Raw genomic sequence first — 17,772 nt, forward strand, 5'->3', positions numbered from 1 at the left:
TTTGTGCATTCTCCTCCTCTAGAATGCCATCTGCCCTTCAAGACTCATTAGACCCCGCCTTCTTTTACCTTAAGTCTAACGTATCAGCTGCATGTTCAGCCTATATCATTTGGCTCTTCACCTCTTGCTTTTTAGTCATTCTAAGTTTTTTCATGTGTGTTTTTTGTTGTATCTCCCTGTCTAGACTCATCAGTCTTTTGAGGTCATATATCTGTCCTCTGTTTCTTTTGCTAACCTTGCCATAATGCCTGCCGTAAAGGCTTGCTGATACTGATTTAGGTAAGTTTTAAAGTCAGTATTTACTTTTCTTCCTACACTTTAAGTAGTACTCAAGCAAATATATGATGATTAAAGCAGTTGGAATGTGGCATTGACACCATCACTCCCATGGATAGATAATTCAGTACCTTCTGCAGCTGACACTCTTCTATAGCAACAAGAGATAAAGATGGGATAATATGTGGCGCTCTTTAGATTGTCTTTAACCTCATGTGTCTGTTTAATGAGAAAAAAAAGTTAGGACTAGTTCTGTATAACCAACTCAAAAGAATGGAACATGTGAATGTATGCTCAGAGCTGGTTTGGGATTTTTCCTTGCTGCTGTGGCCTGTGCTCGTTGGCTTTGATGTACTTGGTGGCTGGGAATCCCCTTCCATGGTAAATCCATACCTAACTTGTACTTACTCAGGGATCTGCCTTTCTTTCTTAACCATTTTTTTGGATATCATTTCATACCTACTTTCCTGTTACCACTTCATTTCCAGGTTCATATTGATATTTATTCAATTGACCCACTGGGAAGAGAATACCAATCCCTGTTTGGGGGTGGGGGCTACTTTTTTGGCCAAAAAGTGGCACTGGTACCAAAAAGTGTTTTGTGCTTCTATCAGCTGTTGCTTTCGAAAGACTGATTCTCTTTTTAAACCTTTAAGATTGTGAAATATATCCTGAAACAGTGTGTAAAACAAATGTCTGGTAGAATGGATAATTGTAAAGCAAACATCCATGTAACTACACCCAGATTAAGGATCGCAACATTGCTGACCCCCTAAAAGTTCCCCATGTGTGCCTAATCACACCTCCTCCCAGTGTCTCAAGAAGACTGTCCTGACTTTAAGGGTAATTACTCTCTTGTTTTCTTTAAATACTTTTACCACTCAAGTATGTATCTGTAATTTAGTTTTGCCTATATCTCAGTGTCATATTTCGATTCACACTGTATATATTCTTTTGGGGCCTTGCATATTTTGTTCAGCATTTAACATGTGTTCATATAGTTGAATTAGCTCTAGTTTGTTCATTTTTATTGTTGTAAAACCATACATTGTATGATATTCATGCAGTTTATTTATTCCTTCTATATATTGATGACCATTTAGGTTGTTAATAGTTTGGGGCTATTATAATTAATGCTGCTTTGAAATTCTTGGGCATGTGTAGTGATACACATATGCGTGTATTTCTAGGAGTAGAATTGTTGTCACAGAGTATGTGTGTCTTCAGCTTTACTGTATAATAGGCTGAACTCTTTCCAAAGTGGTTACCAATTTATATTCCACTAGTAGTCTGATTTGGACTTTCTTTTGTCTGTCTTCTCCTCATTATTTGTTATTGTCAGAGTTTTCATGTCACCAATTTATTGGGTGTGGTAATCATGTTTTTTTTAAGAACAACAGCTTTATTAAGAATTGAGATCTGATTCTTAATATGATTCACCCACTTAAAGTATAAATTCAGTGGTTTGTGGAATATTCATAGTTGTGCATCCATTACCACAATCAATTTTAGAACACTTTTATCACCCCAAAAAGAAATGCTGTAGCCATTAGCAGTAACTCTCGACTCTTCCCAGTTCCTCCTGTCCTAGGCAACCACTAAACTACTTTCTGTCTCTAGAGATCTATCTATTCTGGACAGTTCATACAATGGAGTCCTAAAATATGTAGGACTGACTTCTTTGTTACTGACTTCTTTCACTTAGCCTTATGTTTTTAAAGGTTCACCCACATTGTAGCATGTAATGGCACTTCATTCCTTTTTATTTATTTTATTTATTAATATTCCATTGTATAGATATACCACATTTATGTGTCCATTATCGGGTGATGGACATTTGGGTTGTTCTCTGCTTTTTGGCTATTTTGAATAATGTTGCTGTGAACTTTTGAGGGACCTCTGGACTGTTTTCTTTCCAAAGCAGCTGTGCCATTTTCCGTTCCTACCAGCAGTGTATGAGGAGGGTACTAATTTCTCCACGTCCTTCCCAACACTTGCCATTATCTGTCTTTGATATAGCTGTCCTGCTGGGTGTGAAGTAGTATCTTGTGGTTTTGATTTGCATTTCCCTAGAGACTAATAATGTTGAGCATCTTTTCATGTGCTTGTGGGCCATTTGTATATCTTCTTTGGAGAAATTTGCATTCAGATCCTTTTCTCCTATTTTAATTGAATTACTTATTATTTTATTATTAAGTTATAAGAGTTCTTTATATATTCTAGGTACAAGTCCCTTTTCAGATAGGTGTAGGATTTGGAAATGTTTGTTTTCTATTCTGTGGGTTATCTTTTTTACTTTCCTGGTGTTTTTTGAGTCACAAAAGGTTTTAATTTTGATGAAGTTGTTTGTTTTTTTCTTTTGTTGCTTGTGCTTTTGTTGTTGAATCCAAGAAGCCTTTGCCTACTCCAAGGTCACGAAGATTTAGACTTATGTTTTCTTCTGAGAGTTATATAGTTTTACAGTTGTTTTCTAATTCATTTTGAGTTAATTTTTTTATATCATGTGAGGTGGGTAGGGGTTCAACTTTATCTTGCATGTGGGTATTCAGTTGTTCCAGCATATTTATTGAAAAGGCTATTATTTTCCCACTGAATTGTCTTGGTACCCTTATCAAAAATCAGTTGCCCATATATGAAGTTTTATTTGTGGACTCTAAATTTTCTTCCATTGATCTATATATATCCATACTTATGCCCATATCACAGTCTTAATTACTGTAGCTTTATAGTAACTTTTGAGGTCACAGTGTGAATCCTCCAAATTTGTTCTTCTTTTTAAAGATTGTTTTGGCTATTCCTGGTCCCTTGCATTTCCATATGGATTATAGGATCAGCTTGTCATTTATGCAAACAAGCCAGCTGGGACTTTGATAAGAATTGCATTAAAGCTATAGATTAATTTAATAAATCTTCCAACCCATGAACACAGGATGTCTTTTCCATTTATTTAGGTCTTCTTTAATTTCCTTGAACAATACTACTTTTCAGACTATAATTTTATGTCTCTTTTGTAAAATTCATACCTAAGTAGTTTATCGTTTTTGATGCTATTGTAAATGGCATTATTTTCCTAATTTCATTTTTGGATTGTTCATTGCAAGTATATAGATATACAATTGACTATTGTGCGTTGATTTTATATTATGCAACTTTCAACTCATTTATTAGTTATAATAAGTTTTTAATGTATTCTTAGGATTTTCCATGTACAAGATCATGTCATCTGCAAGTAGAGATAGTTTTACTTCTTCCTTTCCAATCTGGACATTGTTTGTATTGTTTTCTTGTTGAATTGCCCTGCCTAGAACCTCCATTATAATGTTGAATAGAAGTTGCAAGAGGGGACATTCTCTCTTGCATGCAGTCATTCACCATCAATTCTGATATTAGTTGTGGGTTTTTCATAAGATGCCCTTTACCAGATTGAAGAACTTGCTTCTTTTCCTAGATGTTCAGTGTGTCTATCATGAAAGGTTATTGAATTTTGCCAAATGCTTTTTCTGGAACAATGGAGATGGTTATGAGGTTTTTGTCATTATCCTATTGATTTGGAATATTGTATTAATTGATTTCAGGTGTTAAACAACCTTGCATTCCTGGAATAGATCCCACTTTATGTGTTGCTAGATTCAGTTTGCTAGTATCTTGTTGAGAATTTTTGCATCTATACTTATAAGAGATATTGGTCTGTAATTTTCCTGTGTTGTCTTTGTCTGGTTTTGGTATCAGGGTGATTCTGATCTCATAGATCAGTTGCGAAGTGTTTTCTCTCTGTCCTTTTTTAGGGGGAGAGTTTGTGATGAATTAGTACTATACTTGAAGTGATTGTTAGAATTCACTAGTGAAGCCATCAGGGTCTGAGCTTTTCTTGTGGGTAGTTTACTGAGTACTGATTCTGCAGAAGTCCTCAGTACTGAATACTTTAAAAAATCTTTTGTCTTTGGACAGATGAGGATGATTATGCTTACAACACAGCGTCCCAGAATATGCTCAACCACAGCTGGAAGACATCTATAAACCTTTGTGCATTGATTCAAATTCCTGGAGTTTGGGACCCTTTTGTGAAGAGTTATGTAGAGGTAAGTAAACTTTTCATAAGGTTTTATTAGTTTCATTTTGTTATAAGCTTAATCTTTATTGATCAGAAAGGAACTAATGGAAAAAATTGTTTAAAAATTACAAGAATATGATGCTTCTTTTTGGTCTGAATAAGTTTTGTTTATTTTACCAATATACTGTAAACGTTACTGTGTTTATTTTCACCATTGGATAATGTGTCATGGCCAAATACAGTAGTCCCTCAGTATCCATGGATGCTGAAGTCCCTTGCTTTTTGAAAGTTTCATTAGTGCTAAAGTGATAATTATGCTGTCCGAAGATAATCTCTGAAACCGTATGCTAGTGAATCTGGAAATTCCTGTGTCAGGATGGGAAGGAATGAAAGGAAAGGAATTATAATTCCTTATGCACTCCTTTTGTGGCTAAAGTTATGTAGGGCACTGAGGTTAGTTGCATCGTATGGTCTTTTTTTGGTCCTAATGTGCCCTACTTTGAAGACTTTATTTCTCATAGGAACACTTCTTATGTTGAAGTTGCTGCATTTTTCAGTAACGAAATACAATAAAGGAAAAATGGGAAACCATGTAGGCCTTTTTTATGATCTTCTGTGTTCTATGGAGGTTGTAACATATGCTGGTGGAAGCAAAAACTGGCATCACTATTGTTCCCTATATAGTAAATGCTGTTTTACAGTTGTATGACTTTTTTTGTGCTCATCAATAAAGTTAAGTTGTACATGATATTTCATATAGCTATCTTACAGAATTTAGCTAAGATATCATGACTTATTTTATATAGATGCTGGAATTCTATGGGGATCAAGATGGAGCCCGAGAGGTTCTTACCAATTACGCCTATGATGAAAAGTTCCCATCAAATCCAAATGCTCATATCTACTTATACAACTTTTTAAAGAGAGAGAAGGCACCAAGAGAGAAACTGATAAGTGTGCTTAAGGTAGAGAATTTTTATGTCAGTGTTTGAACAGGTTTGGGGATCTACTTTAAGACATTCTTAGGTCACTGCTTTGCAACTTTCATGTTGTAACATCCAGAGAAAATGACAGTGTATGTATGGCACACTGAGGTAAAGACAGGAGGCTGCAACCTCCCGGCAGACCCCCCATCACTACCATTCCCCCATCTTCTGCCCAAGTGAGACGGAGGGGAGAGGATCAATATTTCAGAAACTGTTTTGTCACCCTGGTTGGAAAGTTCTGCATTGCTTTTTTTTTTTAGGAAATCATCTTTATTGAAATTTAACTTACATACAATAAAACAGATATTTTAAATGTACACTGGGATGCATTTTTACAAATATATGCATCCATGTAACACCATAATAATTAAGATATTGAACATTTCCGTCACCCTAGAAAGTCCCTCATTTCCCTTTGCAGCCAAGCCGCCCATGTACTCTTGGCCCCAGGCAGTCACTGATCTGTTTTCTGTCACTATAGATTAGTTTTATCTCTTCTAGAATTTCATATAAATGAAATCTGACAGTATGTACTCTTTTTCTTTTCTTTAGGTCTGGATTTTCTTGCTCAGTAGAATGTTTTTGAGATTTATCCATATTATTGTATCAGTATTTTGTTCCTTATTACTGCTGAGTATTATTCCATTTTTATACATTCACTTCTTGATGGACATTTGGGTTATTTTCACTCTTTGGCTATTATGAATACCACTGTGAACATTCATGTACAAGTTTTTGTGTGCACATATATTTTCATTTTTCTTTGGTAGTTACCTAAGAGTGGAATTGCTGGAAGGTATATATTTAACTTAAGAAACTGCCCAGCTGTTTTCTGAGGAGACTATACCATTGACATTCCCACCATCAAAGTATGAAAGTTCAGTTTCTCTTATTTGTCTTATTGATTTGGAAGTTTTTAAATATAATCTGGGTACAAGTCCTTTGTCAGGTATATGGATGGTAAATATGTTCTCCCAGTCTGTGGCTTGCCTTTTTGTTTTCTTTACCATATCTTTCAAAGAGCAGAAATTTCTAATTTTGATTAAGTACAGTTTACTCATTTTTCTTTTACAGTTAGTATTTTTTGTCTAAGAAATCTTTGCCTACTCCAGGATAATGAAGATTCTCTTCTGTGTTTTTTTTTCGAGAAGTGTTACAGTTTTATGTTTAGGTCTGGGACAGGTTTTGAGCTGATTTTTTTGTGTAGTGTGAGGTAAGTGTCGTTGAAAAGACTATCCTTTCCCTGTTGAATTACATTGGTAACTTGGTTGAAAATCAATTGACCATGCATATAGACTCTATTGTGTTCTAGTGATGTGTATTTCCATTTGTATACCAATACCACACATCCTGACTATGGTAGCTTTACAGCGAGTCTTGGAATCATGTCATGGAAGTCATACAAATTTGTCCTTTTTCAAAATTGCTTTTAGCTTCTCTAGGTCTTTTGACTTTTCGTGTACATTTTAAAATCAGTTTGTCAGTTGCTACAAAAAATATCTTGTTGGGATTTTGAATCTGTAGATCAATTTTGAGAGAATAGACATCTTAGTAATACTGAGATTTCCAAACTGTGAACATGGTATGTCTCTCCATTAATTTAGGTATTTTATTTCTCTCTGAAATGTTTTGAAGTTTTTAGTGTATATATTTTGTTAAATTTACCCCTAAGTCTTTCAAGTTTGGGATTGTTACTGTATATGGTATTCCTTAAAATTTTTTTTATTGTGGTAAAATATATGTAATATGAAATTTACCATTTTAACCATTTTCAAGTGCACATTTTTTCTTTTTTTTTGGCCGCGCTATGTGGCATCTGGGATCTTAGTTCCCTGATCAGGAATTGAACCTGTGCCCCCTGCATTGGAAGCTCGAAGTCTGAACCACTGAACCACCAGGGAAGTCCCTCAAGTGCACATTTTAATGGCATTACCATTAAGTACATGCACAATTTTGTGCAGCCATCACCACTGTCTACTTCCTGAACTTTTTCATCATCACAAACAGAAACTCTGTATCCATTAAACAGTAGCCTCCCCCAACCCCTAGTAACCTCTATTCTACTTTTTTTTAAAAAATATATTGAAGTATAATCGATTTACAATACTGTGTTAGTTTCAGGCATACAGCAACCTCTATTCTACTTTCTGTCTCTTTATAAATTTGCTCGTTCTAGGAACCTCATCTAAGTGGAATCATACAGTATTTGTCCTTTTATGTCTTGCTTATTTCATAATGTTATCAAGATTCATCCATGTTATAACATGTATCAGAATTTCCTTCCTTTTAAAGCCTGAATAATATTCCATTTTATATATATATATATAATAGAATATTATATATATTATACAAATATATTCCACATTTTATTTATCCATTCATCTCTTGGTAGACATTTGGGTTGTTTTCAGTTTTTGGCTCTTGTGGATAACTCCACTATGAGCATTGGTGTACAGTATGTGTCTGAGTCCCTGCTTTCAGTTATTTTAAGTATATACCTAGGAGTGGAATTGCTGGATCATATGATACTTCTTTGTTTAACCTTTTGAGGAACCATCAAGCTGTCTCCATAGCAGCTGTACCATTTTACATTCCCACCAGCAGTGCATGAGGGTTTAAATTTCTCCACATCCTCACCAACACTTTGTTACTTTTCTTTTTTAAGAAGTTGATAATAGATCTCCTGAGGTGTACGAAGCGGTATCTCATTTTTATTTTGGTTTGCATTTTCCTGAGGGTAGTGATGTTGAGCATCTTTTCATGTGCTTAGTGGTTATTTGTGTACCTTCTTTGGAGAAATGTCTGTTTACATTCCTTTTTTGAACTAGGTGTTTCAGTTTTTTGTTATTGAATTTAGGAGTTCTTTATATATTTCATGGTCAGTTTCTAATCATATTTTAGAGGAAAAAGAAAGGTCCTTTTCAGCCCATACAAATAACTGAGAAAAATCCTTTTCTACCAATCTTCCTTTTAAAAAGCCAATTAGCTCTAATCTTTACTTGTATAGTCATCAAAATTGACATTATCAAACCTTCAGATGTGGAAACTGTACATTTTATAAAGTTTTCAACAGGCTTTGTTTTACTGCATAATACTTAAAAAAATGTTTTTAAAGAAAATCTGGTTTATTCTTGATTCAAGGCACTTTACATTTTCTTAACAGCTTTTTTGAGATGGAATTTACATAACATAAAATTCACTGTTTTAAATGCACAATCCAATTTTTTTAGTATATGTACAGTGTTGTGCAACCATTATCATAATCTATTATAGAACATTTAATGACCCCCCCCAAAGAAACACTGTGCCCATTAGCCCACACCTACCCTCTCCACCCAAACCCTAGGTAACCACTAATCTATTTTCTGTCTCTATAGATTTGTCTATTCTGGACATTTCATATAAATGGAGTCATACAATATGTGGCCTTTTGTGAATGGTTTCTTTCACTTAGCATATTTTTAAGTTCATCCATGTTGTAGCATGTGTCAGTACTTCATTCCTTTTTATATCTCAATATTATTCCACTGTATGAATATACAACATTTGTTTATCCATTAACCAATTGATAGACATTTGTGTTGTTTTTACTTTTCAGCTATTACGAATAATACTTCTGTGAACTTTTGTGTAGAACTTTTTGTGGGACATACGTTTTCAGTTCTCTTGGGTATACATACCTTGAAGCTGAATCACCAGAATATGCTAACTTTATGTTTCACTTTGTGAGGAATTGCCAAGCTGTTTTGCCAAGGAGCTGCACAACTTTACGTTCTCCCCAGCAATGTATGAGGGTTCTGATTACTCCACATCCTCGCTCGTATTTGTCACTGTATTATTATTATTATTATGGCCATCCTAGTAGATGGGAAGTAGTATCTTATTGTGGGTTTGATTTGCATTTCCCTAATGACTAACGATGTTGACCAACTTTTCATGTGCTAATGGGCGATTCGTTTATGTTCTTTGGAGAAATATTCCTTTGCCCATTTTTTAATTGGGTTGCTTATCTTTTTGTTGTTGACATGTAAGAGTTCTTTATATATATTCTGGGTACTAGACCCTTATCAGGTATATGATCTGCAGCTACTTTCTGTTTTCTCCCTTTTTGTGGGTTATCTTTATCTTTCTTCATAATGGGTTTTTTTTGGCTGAGTGGTGCGGCTTGCGGGATTTTAGTTCCCCCACGAGGGATTGAACCCAGGCCCTCGGCAGTGAAAGTGCCGAGTCCTAACCACTGGACCACCAGGGAGTTCCCTTGATAGTGTTCTTTGAAGCACAAAAATGATTCATTTTGATAAAGTCCAATTTACTGTTCTTCCTTTGGTTGCTTGTGCTTTAGTTGTGTCATATCTACGAAACTATTGCCTAATCTAAGGTAACACATATTTACACCTAGGTTTTCTTCACAGTTTTATAATTTTAGTTTTTACCTTTAGGTCTTTGATCCATTTTGAGTTAATTTTTGTATGTGGTGTGATGTAGTGGTCTAGTTTCATTTTTTGCCATGTGGATATCCAGTTGTCCCAGCACTGTTTGTTGAAAGGAATTTTCTTACTCCCATTGAATTGTCTTGGCACCATTGTCAAAATCAATTGATCATGGATATATATGGTTTATTTCTGGACACTGAATTCTGTTCCATTGATTTATATGTCTATCTTAATATCAGTACCACAGTCTTACTTGCAAACTGCGTAATATACTTTTAAAGTTGCTATTTTAATTTTATTCTTCAAGATTTCTCTTTACCCATTTGTGCAAGAAAATACTAAGGACAGTTACAACAAAAGCAAGATGCTGAACTTCACTCAGGTTGTCTTTCATTAATGGTGTTCTGAAAAGACTTTAAAAAATGGAATAGAAAATCACTGTATTCAACACTTATCTTCAAGACAAGATAGATTTAGAGAAATTCTGGTTTTCCTTTTGAAAAATACAGTATTTGAAATTAACTCAATAAATGGGTTTAAATAGATTGAACATAGCAGAAGAGAGGATTAATGAACTGTGTAGAAAATCAGGCTAAAGAAGGAAGAGCAAAAAGGATAAAAAGTGCAGAAAAGAGTGTACAAAGGACTTGGTGAAAGGTCTGAACTACTTGTAATTGGAGCCAAGGGAAAGGAGAGAGAACGGGGTTCAAAGGCAAACAAACAGGCAAAGACAATATTTAATGAGTCAATGGCTAAGAATTTTACAAAACTGATGAAAGACTTCCAGAGTTCTGATAGTGTTCTATCTTTTGATCTGGGTGCTGATTATGTGAGTGTGTATAACTTGTGAAAGTTTATTGAATGGCACACTCATGATTTGTGTACCTTTCTAGTACATATGTTGTATTTCAATAAGTGAATTGAACCATATACAGAATTCCCTAAATCAAAAAAGAAAATGTGATTTTGTAAAAACTGAGTTTTAATAATACTCTCTGATATTGGTATATTGATCATGTTGATTGATCTCTAATTTAAAAACTATTAAGAGAAATTAACAAATTTACTTTTCATTTTGTGGGAAATTATTTCAGTGTAAGGTTAAATTACCTCAGCAGCAGACAGAATAAATTCATCTCTAATATTAAATGTGTTTAAGTGAGAAATATACTTTCAATCCTATTTTTTTGCATATTCATAAAAATTGTCCATCCTATTTTTAGAAAGAAAAACCTTTAACTTGTCCCTATTGTGTAAAAAGATTGTAAAAATATTGACTTGAATACTCTTAATGTACTGTGTTCATGAATACAATCTTCCAAAATAACTAGCCTTGCCTTTTTTGGGTTTTGTTTTGTATATTCTGTGACCTTTTGTGATCAATAAATATTAAATATCTTTCCTATGTGATATTGATTCTCTTTTTATTTTTTTTCCTCAGTCCTGGCTACTGAAAAGAAATTAAGTGGTTAAGTGTGGTGAACAGTATAAGTATAGAGAAAATAAAATGTCTCCGTCTATCCACATCCCCCCACCCTCCCAACCAACTAGCTTGTTATTAGGAGGGATTTTTTTTTTTTTTAAATAGCTTTACGTAGAACACCTTTCTATACCAGAGTTGGACTGGATAAAAGCAAAGTATCTTTCGGGCTTCCCTGGTGGCGCAGTGGTTGAGAGTCCGCCTGCCAATGCAGGGGACACGGGTGCATGCCCCGGTCCGGGAAGATCTCACATGCAGCGTAGCGGCTGGGCCCGTGAGCCATGGCTGCTGAGCCTGCGCGTCCGGAGCCTGTGCTCCACAACGGGAGAGGCCACAACAGTGAGAGGCCCGTGTACCGCAAGAAAAAAAAAAAAGCAAAGTATCTTTTAAATCCTTGATTCCTTTACCAAGGGCATATTAGATAGTAAGAACTTTATTTGAAAGTAAGCTGAAATTAGAGAAACGCCTTTCGAATGTGTAAAAATTACAAGATTATCCTTTCTTCCAGATTTTGTATCAGATTGTACCATCTCATAAACTGATGTTAGAATTCCATAGATTACTGAGAAAATCAGGTAAGTAGTTTGTTTTAAATCTCTTTGTGCAGACAAGCTGTAGACTGGGGCTCAGCAGACTGTGGCTATGGGCCAGAACCACCTCTTGCCTGTTTTTTTTTTTTTTTAATATTTCTTTCTTTCTTCCTTCCTTCCTTTCTTTTCTTTCTTTCTTTCTTTCTGCATTAGGTCTTCGTTGCTGCACCCGGGCCTTCTCTAGTTATGGCAAGTGGGGACTACTCTTGGTTGCAGTGCGTGGGCTTCTCATCGCGGTGGCTTCTCTTGTTGCGGAGCACGGGCTCTAGGTGCACGGGCTTCAGTAGTTGTGGTGCGCAGGCTCTAGAGCGCAGGCTCAGTAGTTGTGGTGCACGGGTTTAGTTGCTCCGTGGCATGTGTGATCTTACTGGAACAGGGGTAGAACCTGTGTCCCCTGCATTGGCAGGCGAATTCTTAATCACTGCACCACCAGGGAAGTCCCCTCTTGCCTATTTCCATAAATCAAGTTCTGTTGGAGCACAGTCATGTCCATTTATTTATATACAAAAATATAAAAGCAGTCTATGGCTGCTTTTGCCCTATGACAGTAGTGTTGAGTAGTTATGACAGCCTGTAAGGCTTGCAAAACTTAAATAGTGTCTGGCCCTTTACAGAAAAAGTGTGCTGACCTCTGCTATAGAATTTAGGCAATGGTTGCAAAAAAAAAACGGCTTCAATTTATATGATTCAGCTCATTTTAATCTTTACTGGGATTCACCTCAGTGTAGAAAAGAACATAATTCTTCATAGGAAATCCGCTTGCTAAGTCCAGTAGGTACTGGGACTACCTCGGTTCTTCTCCTAATAGAAGAGAACATATATAAAATGCCCAAATAGGGCCAGTACCTTAAGTAATGTTCTCAGTAGTATAAACCCATGTAGAGGTCAGACTCACCACCCTGCCTTCAATAATGTGGACTAAATTATCAAATTCTTCAGATTCATCACAGGAGAGTATGATCATAATGAATTGTTTTAAACTGTTAATCAAACTAGAAGGCTTATGATTCAGTGATACTTTATCAGTGGAATATAATCTTTTAGCTTTGTGCTCTTCAGTGCTTTCTGTAAACTCTAACTGTTGTGACCATTGCAGAAAACGAAGAACACCATAAACTGGGGTTGGAGGTATTATTTGGAGTCTTAGATTTTGCTGGATGCACTAAAAATATAACTGCTTGGAAATATTTGGCAAGATATCTCAGACAGACTTTAATGGGGTAAGTAAGAAACATACAGTGTTTATTACTGGATCAGCATAAATAATGTTTTATAATATTTTAGCTAATAAAGTTCTGTGTTTTTGGATTTCTTGAACTGTGTCTTCAGCTGTTTTCTTCTGAGTACGTCAGAAGAATAGGAAATAGGAAGTCACAAGTAAAACATACAAAAATTCTATCCAGATTTTTTTGTGCTATCAAATTGGGTAATAGCCCTTACCACTACTCTGCTAAGAGCTAAGTTTGTGCTTTCTAATTGGAAATAGGGACCAGAGGAGGTCACCTCCACTCTTCACTAGATTCTTTGTAAAGCTGTTTGTGATTTGTGTCATCAACTTGTAAGATCACATGGGAAGCAGCTTTTCTCCCAACAGTTCTCAGTCATTTTCAGTGGGGTTTTTTAGGACCTCATAAAATCGTCATGGTTATTCATTCAGCAAATATTTATTAAGTCCCTTGTGAGCTGCGTATCTAAAGCTATCCCTCTGATCAAAATAATCATCAGTGCCACATCTTGAGTAAAAGAAAAGGAGTGGCCCTTGTCATTTACCTTGTGTGTGAGAGAATAAAGGATATCACAAAAATTAAATTTCATTGATTTATTATATCCATTTTAGTTGCTTAGGAAATTCATTATCAGTGGGAACTTGCTTCAGGCTTCAGACCTGACTTGACCTTAGAACAGTCTTGATTAGGAAGTATTTTTGGTGTGATATGTTGATGTGCTCCCTGTAAACCACTTTCCAGATCTAAAGCACTGTACAAACCCTTACTAACCCCAAGGTTCTTGAAGGCAAAGAAATGTGCTGCTCACTTTTTAAACCTCTAGAAGTTTTGCCACAGGGGCAAATAGGTCTTTGCTCTATTAAATTATTGAGGAATACTTAGCACTGCCTGGGTTCAACTGTCAAACCTATGTGTTCCTGTGTTTGTATAATAATGCCATCTTAATTTGGATAGTAATTCTTTGTAGCATATAATTTTAAAGTAAGGTTTTAAAGTAACTTTTAAGAAATAAATAACAATAGCTAACATTTGTTGAAAATGTACTTTGTACCAGACAGCATGCAAAGAGCTTTATATGACACTTGCTATACTATGGACCAGTTTAATCCTAATAACAGTGCTATGAGATGGGCACCATTAATATCCTCAAGGAAATTGAGGCTCAGAAAGATTAAGCAATGTGCCGAAGATCACATAGATAGTAGATGGAAGATCTGGGATTTGAATCTGAGATTTTGACCTTAGAGTCTATGCTGTTAACTGCTGTGCTGTACTGAACTGGCTCTTTCATTAAATGGAAAATGGGACGTGGAGATCAAAGAGGACGAAAAAGGATTTGCTTTCATGCGTGTGCTATGCCATGGCCATACTTGGAAGCTAGTTTGGAATCATCTTCCTTGTCATCTTTCCACAGACCCTACTTAAGTTCAGATTCTGACACTATAGGTCTGTCTCCATCACTGACCTTCCCTTTTGACACTTTTCTTTTCCAGGAGTCATCTTGCCTGGGTTCAAGAAGAGTGGAACTCCAGGAAAAACTGGTGGCCAAGCTTTCACTTCAGCTACTTTTGGGCAAAAAGTGATTGGAAGGAAGATAAAGCTTTGGCTTGTGAGAAAGCTTTGGTAGCTGGGTTATTGTTAGGAAAAGGTACATGTTTTGTTTTCTTTTTATCTAGCCATAGCTTTCAGGTGATTTTGAAATTGCAAAGTGTGACCATTCATTCATATTAGAGTTTACCTAAACAGTATCTAAGGGTATTAGATGCTGGAAAAATAACTGCTGAGTGGAAAAATAATACTGAATTCGGGCCAGGTGATCTGCTTGTAGGGAATTTCCGTGGATTAGAAACAGTGATTTCATATTGTTGATCGTCATTGGTTTTTATGCTCTAGCTTGAGTATCTTTAGGGGCCATTAAGATAAAGGATGCACCGTTTTCACAGCAAATGACCATTTGGCTGTGCTGTAGAGAAAGTTTACTGAGATTATCTACTATATTAGACATAGAAAAATATTCTTTATTGACCTCATTTTTTTATGACAGCTTTATGTTATTTATATTTACTTACCTGTTGCTGTAAGGATGAGACATTTTCTTCCCTTCAGAAAAGAAAAAAAAAAATACCTCCTATTAACTTACTTAAAAGTCCTCTTAAAAGAAAGGGAAATTGGTCTTTTCTTTGGGGAATATCTTGGCTGTTAAAACTCTTACCTGCTTTGTACCACTGAAATATAGAAAGGTAGCCAGTACTGAAATGAGAACATGTCCAGAGGTGAAGAAAGTGACCTCGCAGTGGCCATGAGTAAGCACTGTGTGGCCAGGGAGTTTAAAGTATCCTAAAGAGATTCTTCAGGTCGGTTTAGATATAATTTGTATGGATTTGGAATTAGTATTCTCAGTTAATGTTTCAGATGGTTACTTAGATTAGTAAAATACTGATTTTATGGGAGGAAAGGGATTAGCAAACATGAAAGTAGTTTTAAAAATTTCTCTCTGATGTACTGATGACAAGAAACAAATGTGATTTGGACTGTGACTTTCTACTTTATGAGTGTAGAGGTTCCTGGTACAGATATCAAAAGGTACCTGTGTTTGAGTGGGGTCTGGAGACCTGGGTTAACTTCCAGTTCTGTCCCTTACTTGCCATGTCACTTAGGTCAAGCAGTTAACCTTTGGGGTCCGTCTGTTTGAGATGGGCAGTGTAACACCTGCCCTATTTGCTTACAGGATTGCTGAGCATCACACAAACATCACATCAAAGTGCTTTATACATTCTGAGGTATCCTGCGAATATCAGGCATAAAATGTCTGAGAATGGGCTCACCTTTTCTTCTTTCAGGGTGTTAGTATGGGGGTTGAGTCAGTCTATTAGGGGTTGTGCTGGGTTTTGTTCTTGATCTGGTTACCCTCAGTACATCCTGGGATTCGAATTTTAGTCGTGGCCTCCCTTTGCTTTGAGCTTGGAGTAGGGTATGGTGGCTGCCCTTCCTCCCATGCTCTGCTCAAGGTGAACCAGGCCCATTTCTCCTTGGAGGGGCCTTTCCTCCCAACAGTTCAGGCTGCTTGGCTGCCCTGTGACTTTAGCTTGGTGGGCTTGAAGTTAGGAATTGTAGTTTATTTGGCTTTTTCTCTGTGTTAGATTGGTAGCAGAGTTTTTTCCAGTTTTCTGTATTCTAGACTGAAGCAGAAATCTGTGTACAAAGTATTTTGTTTTTGCTAAAGTGGTAGATGTGTTTAGAAACACAAATTATTATATAACACCACACACGCCACTGCTTCCCAGCTAATAAAATATTAGCAGTTCTCACCTTACTATTTTCAGGGATAATAAAATTGTTGCTCTAGGGCTTCCCTGGTGGCGCAGTGGTTGAGAGTCCGCCTGCCGATGCAGGGGACATGGGTTCATGCCCGGGTCTGGGAGGATCCCACATGCCGCAGAGCAGCTGGGCCCGTGAGCCATGGCCACTGAGCCTGTGCGTCCGGAGCCTGTGCTCTGCAGTGGGAGAGGCCGCAACAGTGAGAGGCCCGCGTACTGCAAAAAAAAAAAAAAAAAAAAAAAAAATTGTTACTCTAGGTACAATATATATTCTAGCAAGTTCCCAGAGAATATGAATAAATGCAAACTGAGACTGTAATAAAATTAATTTTTCCTATGTTTTTTATGGTCTCATTTATTAAATAGAGAAAATCTCTTATAATATCCAGTTTACATTTTTCTTACAGGAATTTGATTCATGTCTCTGAAATACTTAACTAGTGATCCTCTTAGCATTGTAAGACTATGAAAAGCAGGTAGAACTTCTGATGAGCACCTTTGGCACCTTTGGCATATCTGCATGATCACCATCCAGCTGCCTGCTAGATGGCAGGAATGACTAGATTAAATTTTTGATTTCTTCTAACCTATGATTTGTTTATTCTAATTCTTCACATCAGGGTTTTCTACAGAGAACTTCCTTATTGTCATAAATGCATCTTTGGCTCTTTTACCAACTTATCATTGAGAAGGAAGCTCTAGTAGTTTGCTTCTGGAGAAGGCTCATTTAATACATGAATCTATATAATATGCATATCACCTTAACTAAGGTTTAGGAGGGAAGGTAGAAAACAAGCTAAAGTATATGCTTTAATTATGATGCATCAGAAATATTTTTGTATGTAGGAAGCAGTACATTTCATTGGTGACAGCTCTGAGAACGGGCTTAGACATATCGGTGTAGATAATACAAATCCTTCTACTTTTAGAATCATCAGTATGCCAGAGTTGAAGCAAAATTTTTAAAATGTAGAAATATACTTGAAGAATTTGATGATAAGTATTAAAACTTTTTATTTTGCCTTGTTTTGCTTCTTAGGTTGTAGATACTTTCGGAATATTTCAAAACAAGATCATCAAGTCTTAAAGAAGAAAATTAAGCAGATGAAGAAATCAGTGAAAAAATACAGCATTGTAAATCCAGGACTCTGATACTGAATTTTAGTTACTTCAGATTAGTAGCTACAGAGTAGTAACTCAGTTGATAGCTTTAAATGTATTTATTTATTTGATATTTTAAGAAGGTAGCTTATTTGGCTATGAAAAAGTTATATTTTCTTTTACTATCGGTTATAGCTGAAGAAACAGTCTCATTGCCTTTGCTCTTTGTAAATATATTTTTCCTTTTTTTTTGTACTGTTAAATGTAACATTTATTAAGGAATAATCTTCAAATAAAAATATATTTGTTTAA

At 35.9% G+C, this 17,772-nt stretch overlaps 1 protein-coding gene across 1 annotated transcript in view; it reads left to right on the plus strand.

Moving 5' to 3' along the window:
- The window catches only part of TAF1A (TATA-box binding protein associated factor, RNA polymerase I subunit A), a 33,122-nt gene extending 15,350 nt beyond the window's left edge, over positions 1-17,772 (plus strand). The window contains exons 5-10 of the mRNA XM_065882718.1: positions 4,225-4,355; positions 5,134-5,292; positions 11,735-11,801; positions 12,913-13,036; positions 14,536-14,690; positions 17,399-17,772. Coding sequence (XP_065738790.1) covers positions 4,225-4,355; positions 5,134-5,292; positions 11,735-11,801; positions 12,913-13,036; positions 14,536-14,690; positions 17,399-17,511 — 749 coding nt within the window. The 3' untranslated portion in view covers positions 17,512-17,772. The remainder of the gene's footprint in view (positions 1-4,224; positions 4,356-5,133; positions 5,293-11,734; positions 11,802-12,912; positions 13,037-14,535; positions 14,691-17,398) is intronic.

This window comes from Phocoena phocoena, chromosome 1, assembly GCF_963924675.1.
Source record: "Phocoena phocoena chromosome 1, mPhoPho1.1, whole genome shotgun sequence".
In the NCBI taxonomy this organism is placed as follows: domain Eukaryota; kingdom Metazoa; phylum Chordata; class Mammalia; order Artiodactyla; family Phocoenidae; genus Phocoena; species Phocoena phocoena.